The following is a 6,666-nucleotide window of genomic DNA, read 5'->3' as shown; positions in this document are numbered from 1 at the left end:
AAAAAGTCCTGAGTAAATGAGACTGAATGGGAAGAGTTGGAAAGTTTCTGAAAAGGAGCTAAAGCAACTTTTCTTTGGCTTCTCTGAATATTAGTTTTCTACTTATTCCATAACACATTACCACAATGTAGTGGCTTATAATATACATAGTTACTATCTTACAGTTCTTAAATTCAGAAGTCCCAGAAGACTGGTCTAAAATCAAGGTGTCAGCAAGTCTGCCTCCCTTTCTGAAGACTCTAGGGAAAATTCTGTTCCATTGCCTTTCCAGCTTCTAGAGGCTACCCACATTTCTTGGCTCTTGGTCCCCTTCCTTCATCTTCACCAGTTGAGCTGAGTCTTTCTCATGCTGCTATCTCTCTGGTTCTCTGCAGCTGGGAAAATTTCTTGTTTTAAGGACTCATAAGATTAGATGTGTCCTACTTTGGTAATCCAGGATAATCTCCACATCTTGAGATCCTTAGCGTTAATAGCATCTGCGAAGTCTCTTTTGCCATGCAAGCTAACATATTCACACATTTCAAGAATTAAGATGTGCACATCCTGGGAGACCCCTATTCTGTCTACCATAGTGGGTCTTTCTAAAGTTCTTTGGCAGCCAGAGTAACTTCTCCTTCCATCATCTGCTGCAAGCTCAGTCCTTTTAGTGCCCACAGACTCCCAAGAATTCAGAAGGGCAGAGCTTTAAAGAGTACTTTAAAGGTACTTAAAGAGTACCTTTCATTCTCTGTCCCATATCATGCATGTAGAAAAATTAGGTCCCAAAGAGCATTATGTGTAAATTACAACAATTTAAGATCACAATTAAGATACACACACATATACACACATCTGCATGTCCGTGTTTATGAACAGCCATTAGGTCACATTTGTGCTTGCTAACATTACTTGTTTGGTTCATTACCCACGTGAATGTACAATATAAAATTCTTCCTTAACAAAGAAGCAAGTCAGCTAACTCCTTGATGTTTCCAGATGAATTATATTCCTATTGGGTGCAGGTGTTGGTTGAAGTTTTTCTTTTCCTTTCTCCTAAGTATTTTAGCATATGATGATCACTAATAGGAATTATTGCCTCATGGAGTAGGACCATCAATTTCTGCATCAGACTGTGATACAGAATACTAATGTGATACTAATACATGAGTGTATTAGAATAATATTTAAGTCACTCCCTCTTATGGCTACCATCTCAATACTTATTGCTACTGATTCTAATTGAAGCTGTTTGACTTAATGAGTTCTTCTGTTTTTGTGCAGACCTTCGTTCCACTATGTCACTGTTCAACCAAACTATTCATAACCATCAGACCTTTACCCTGATTGGGATTCCAGGAATGCCAGAGAAAGACTTCTGGATGGCTTTGCCCCTCTGCCTTCTTTACAGTACCACATTCCTAGGTAATTTCATTATCCTTGTTGTCATAAAGGTTGAGCGAAGTCTCCATGAACCCATGTATTATTTTCTGGCTATGCTAGCTGCCACTGACCTTAGCCTTTCATTATCTTCCATGCCGACCATGATAAGTGTTCACTTGTTTGACTGGCGCTCAGTAACCCTTGATGTCTGCATCACTCAGATGTTCTTTATCCACAACTTTGGAGGAGTGGAATCAGGTGTTCTGGTCGCCATGGCCTTTGATCGCTTTGTGGCTATTCGCTTCCCTTTGCGCTATGCTACCATTCTCACTCATGGAGTCATCATCAAAATTGGAGCAGCAGTCCTGCTCCGGAGTGTGAGTGTAGTGCTCCCTGTGCCTTTCCTCATCAAAAGGCTACCTTTCTGCCGCTCCAATGTCCTTTCCCACGCATACTGCCTCCATCAGGATGCCATGAGGCTTGCCTGTGCTGACACCCGTGTCAATAGCATCTATGGTCTGCTGGCTGTGATCTTCACCATTGTACTAGATGCCTTGATCCTTTTGATTTCTTACTTTCTAATCCTCCAGGAAGTACTGGGCATTGCTTCCAGAGAAGAGAGACTTAAGGCTCTTAATACCTGCTTCTCTCATATCTGTGCAGTACTGCTCTTCTATGTGCCTCTCATTGGCATGACTCTGATTCACCGCTTTGGGAAGCATTTGTCACCAATAATACACACACTTATGGCCAATATCTACCTGCTGCTCCCTCCTCTGCTCAATCCTGTTGTGTACAGTGTTAGGACCAAGCAGATCCGGCAGCGGATTGTCCGAGCATTCTGTGGGAACAGGATTGGCCATTAATGGCATCTATGAGTTCTGTGCAAATGCAGTCAAGTCAGGGAAGGGTATCCAATGCGGTACTGTCCAATAGAATTTCCTGCAGTGATGGAAATCTCTGTTATTTAATGCATAACCACTAGCCACACATAGCTATTGAGCATTTGAAACTTTGATAGTACAACCAAGGAACTGAATTTGTTACTTTTATTTAATTTTAATTAATTGAAATATAAATGCAAATGGTCACATGTAGCTAGTAGCTACTGTATTGAACAGTACAAATATAGTGAGTTATCATATGCCCTTGCATAATGGTTTTGATGAAAGCAATAATTTATCTTAAGTAACCTGATAAAAATATGCATTTTCCTTTCTTAAAATGGTATATAACAGCTTACCAACATTCTGAAAAGTTTTATTTCTTTAAGTAATCTCTATACCCCATGTGGGGCTTGAACTCACAACCTTGTGATCAAGAGTCACATGCTCTTCTGACTGAGCCAGCCAATCACTACACAGCTTATGAACATTTATGTAAAATAAATGTATAAATAAATAATACTAAATAAATTTACTATCGGTTTTAATAAACTTTTGACAAATGGATAGAATCATGTAACAACCACTGACACCAAAATACAGAAAATTCACATCACTCTCCAAAATTCCCTCATGCCACCTCTTTGTCGTCAACCCCTCTATCCATACCCACTCACTCCTGGCAAGAACTGATTTATTCTCCATGCTTATAATTCTCCTTTCTCCAGGGTATCTTGGACCCTGCAGTATGTAGTCTCCCATGTCTGGCTTCTTAGCATAATGCATTTGAGATTCATTCATGTTGTAGTATGTATTGGTTGTTTCTTCCTTTTTATTGCTGAACACTATTCCATTATATGTCATTAACAATCTTTTAAAGAAAAATTCCCAGATTATTTTTGCTCCATTATAATCACTTTGGTATCCAACACTTAACATAGCACATTTCTGTTTTTTTGCTTTTTGTGTTTGTTTATATGTTCTTTGAGTATTTTTTATAAATATAAGGTGTGTATGTGCAACAGATTGAAGCAAGAGAGAAAAATATTAAAATGAAAGTAACAAATGAGGAGTATGAGAGAATGGTGCCCTCAATGAACTGGAAGAATAAGAAACTGTACATATACTTTAAATTTTAATTTCATTTCCACTTCATTTTTGTCCAGAAAGCTTTTCTGACATGGCTGTAATTATGTTAAGAATTTCTCATACTGTACCATAACTTACTAATAGTATATCTTCCCTGCTATTCTGTACACTTCATAAGAACAGGGACCCTTTTAACTTCATTTAAGTCTATCCCAAGTACTTAATGTAGTTCAGAACATATATGATAGATGCTCAACATGTATTTTTTAAAAATTAACAAGTGAATGAAAACTGAACTTTATCAAGATTGATTCCATGCTTCCAAACCTCTTTGTCCCATTTAGTATTAGTAAGTCTCATTTGAAATTTCTAGAGCCATTCATTTTTGCTGACGGGAACCAGTGGAAAGGGGTGGTGTTTACATATAAATATGAACATTACCTACCAAGTAACTTTATGGAGTTTCTTAATCTCTTACATACTCATTGGGATCAATATCTTTCTTCAGTGTTCCCAATAAAGTTACAAGAATATGGACAGGAAAATGTTTCAAGGAGGATAAAAAGTAAATGATTATTAGATATAGTCAGAAGTATTAATTCACTGCCTACTATGCAGAGGTAGGATGAATAGATTGAGGACTGTGTTTTCAACCATATTTTCTGAAGATATAGTGGAAACAGTTGACTATAGAAGGCAGTATAGTATATAGGTTAATATTTGGAGTAAGACAGACATGGACTTAAATGCCAGCTCTGTAACTTGCTAGCTTTTAGATGGGTAAAGTTATTCAAAACCTCTCTGAGATTCAATTTCTTCATCTGTGAAACAACAGAAAATAATACTAAACCCATAAGCTTGATGATGAATAAATACAATAATGTGTTTAAAGGGTTTAGTACGATTCTTGGCATGTATCATGAGTTCATCAAGTGCTAGTTTCATTATACTAAGAAAGGTAGGTGGGCTGCAGATGTGACTCAGTGAATAGGATGGCTTCTTAGGAGGGGCTCCTGGGTAAGAGGAGGGACATGGGAATTGCCAGGGGGACAATGAGACCTATTAGGAAGAGTACATTTTGGACTAGAGAACAGAAGAAAGAATTTTTGCACTCTCTTAATCGTACTCTGACACTCAGGGAGCCTCCCTGGCTGAGACTCTGTTGCCTAAGGCAGGGTGAGGAGGAATGATTGTAATTATTGGATCCAGGCAGGCAGTTTTAGAAGATATCCATTACTGTCAGCCCCCAGGGCCAGGACTTAACTTACAACCCCTGATGAATGGAGATTGCATGGGCCTGGGAGCAGAGTTTGAAGCTGTCAGGAAGAGGTGTCTGAGCTGTTGTAGAGGAACATATTCTTATGGGTCCCATAATTCTTGCTCCATCCAGTACACTCACTAATAAAGACAGCTCTCTGTTGCCTAATGACTCTACTGATTTTCCTATAAAGCCCCTACTCTTGGGAGCTTGTTTAGTCCTTGCTATGTGGTGGAACCGGAGAGAGGTTGGTGGTGTTTCCTGCTGATGTGAACAGGTAAGAAGAGTGCATAAATGAATAAGGGATGGGAGACAAATGGATTAAAGCATGAGGAATGCTAGGAGACAGAGGGAAGAGAGAAGTGCAATAAATGATAGGAACTACAAGTAAGCTGGAGTGAAGAAATGGAGGGGTGTACTGGAGCCTGGATAAAACTGAGATAGGGAGACAGAGGACAAGAGAAAAGAGGATAAACAGAAAAGGAGATAGGACTCAGAACTCTGCCTGTGGCCAAGACCATTAAGCTTACTAATTGAAGCTTTCTATTGTTCCAGATCCTACTTTACTAGCTAGCATTGGGAGAAGAAAAACAGGAATACCCAAATTTTAAGGAACTCACATTCCAGTTAAAGGAGATGACATCTGCATATATAATTCTAATATCAGCCATGCCTCCTTACTGTATTAAGAATCAAATGAGGAGCACCCAGGTGTCTCAGTCAGTTGGGTGTCCAACTCTTGATTTTGGCTCAGGTCATGATCTACTGTTTGTACTTTTGAGCCCCACATCAGGTTCTGCGCTGACAGTGCAGAGCCTGCTTGGGATTCTGTCTCTCTCCCTCTCTCAGTCCCTCTCAACCCCCTCTCTCTCTCTCAATATAAGTAAACTTAAAAAAAAAATTAAAAAGAATAAAATGAAAGCTCCAAGCATGAAGTGGTGCAGAGATTTAGCAGCAGAGGGGAAATTTCTGGTTAACAAAGCCTGGAGCTGTCAGGGAAGGTTCCACATTGTGGACAGAATAGATTTCAGTGTTGAAAAATGACCAGAAGGTTTGGGATTGGTAAATGACATGGACTGGTTTTACCATTACTGATGCCATGGATACATGGATTGGTTTTTACCATTACTGATGCAAGGATGTTGACCTTTGGGTCACTAAGTTACTGAATTGGGTGGATCTTATCCAAGTCAGTGAATCTAGGCTTTTGTATATGAATTGGTAGACACTGCTTTCTTTCTGGCCATTAGATGGGGAACTGAAAATAGAGAACTCTAGCCTATTCTGGGTAGAGGGCAGTGCAGAGAAAACCTTGATTAATCAAGGCACTGAACTTTAATTCTATAACTAGTTCCAGAGTGTGTGAACTCACTGGATCTAGGGAGGAAGCCTTTACTCCCTGTCCACATATCTACATTCCACAGGAAACAAGTTCTCCAGCAGCAAAATGAGCCATAGTCTCCTCTCCTCCTACCCTCCTTTCCTCACATCATCCGGTGTCATCTTTTTGTCCTTTATTAGATACAATTCAAAGAATAGAAAATAACTGGTATCTGATTTATGGTAATCTTATCTCTCAGTTACTCTTCAATTCAAAAACTCCTCTCTACATACACCAGCACACAGAGATACACACAATATCAGTATATAAATATTTACACATATTCCTAAACATACATGATGTCACAAGTATACTTCTTTAAATAAACCATGAGGACATTGTTCTCTCTTTTACTGATTTCTCATCTCTAACGCTCCTCTAAATTATTTATATGTATATACAACAGAGTATAAACAATTCTTATATTTTAAAAGAAGAAAATCATACTGCCCAACTGTTCAACTTCTCTCATGAGCTTAGCTTCTAGAAATGGTTTATGGTTTAATGAAAACTGATAGACTTTAGAGTTAGTAAATCTGTTTTGAATTTTGAATCAGTACATATTTTACCTTTGATACACTATTTTATCTTGCCAGTTTGATTTCCTTTCTTTAAAATAGGAGAAAAACATCTATATCCATTTTCCTGGGTTTATATAAAATTATATACAAGATGGATAGTAAATGTTGACATAT

At 38.4% G+C, this 6,666-nt stretch overlaps 1 protein-coding gene across 1 annotated transcript; it reads left to right on the top strand.

The window, feature by feature from the left end:
• Positions 1–1,263: 1,263 nt before the first annotated feature.
• LOC121039162 (olfactory receptor 51H1-like) lies at positions 1,264–2,225 on the top strand. Its single transcript, XM_040489092.1, has one exon. The coding sequence runs from the start codon at positions 1,275–1,277 to the stop codon at positions 2,223–2,225; it is 951 nt and encodes a 316-aa protein (XP_040345026.1). The 5' UTR covers positions 1,264–1,274.
• Positions 2,226–6,666: the final 4,441 nt, after the last annotated feature.

This window comes from Herpailurus yagouaroundi, unplaced genomic scaffold (assembly GCF_014898765.1).
Source record: "Herpailurus yagouaroundi ecotype Mexico unplaced genomic scaffold, PumYag 180, whole genome shotgun sequence".
In the NCBI taxonomy this organism is placed as follows: domain Eukaryota; kingdom Metazoa; phylum Chordata; class Mammalia; order Carnivora; family Felidae; genus Herpailurus; species Herpailurus yagouaroundi.
Note: the sequence above shows the minus strand (reverse complement) of the source record. Positions and strands in the feature narration are given on the sequence as shown.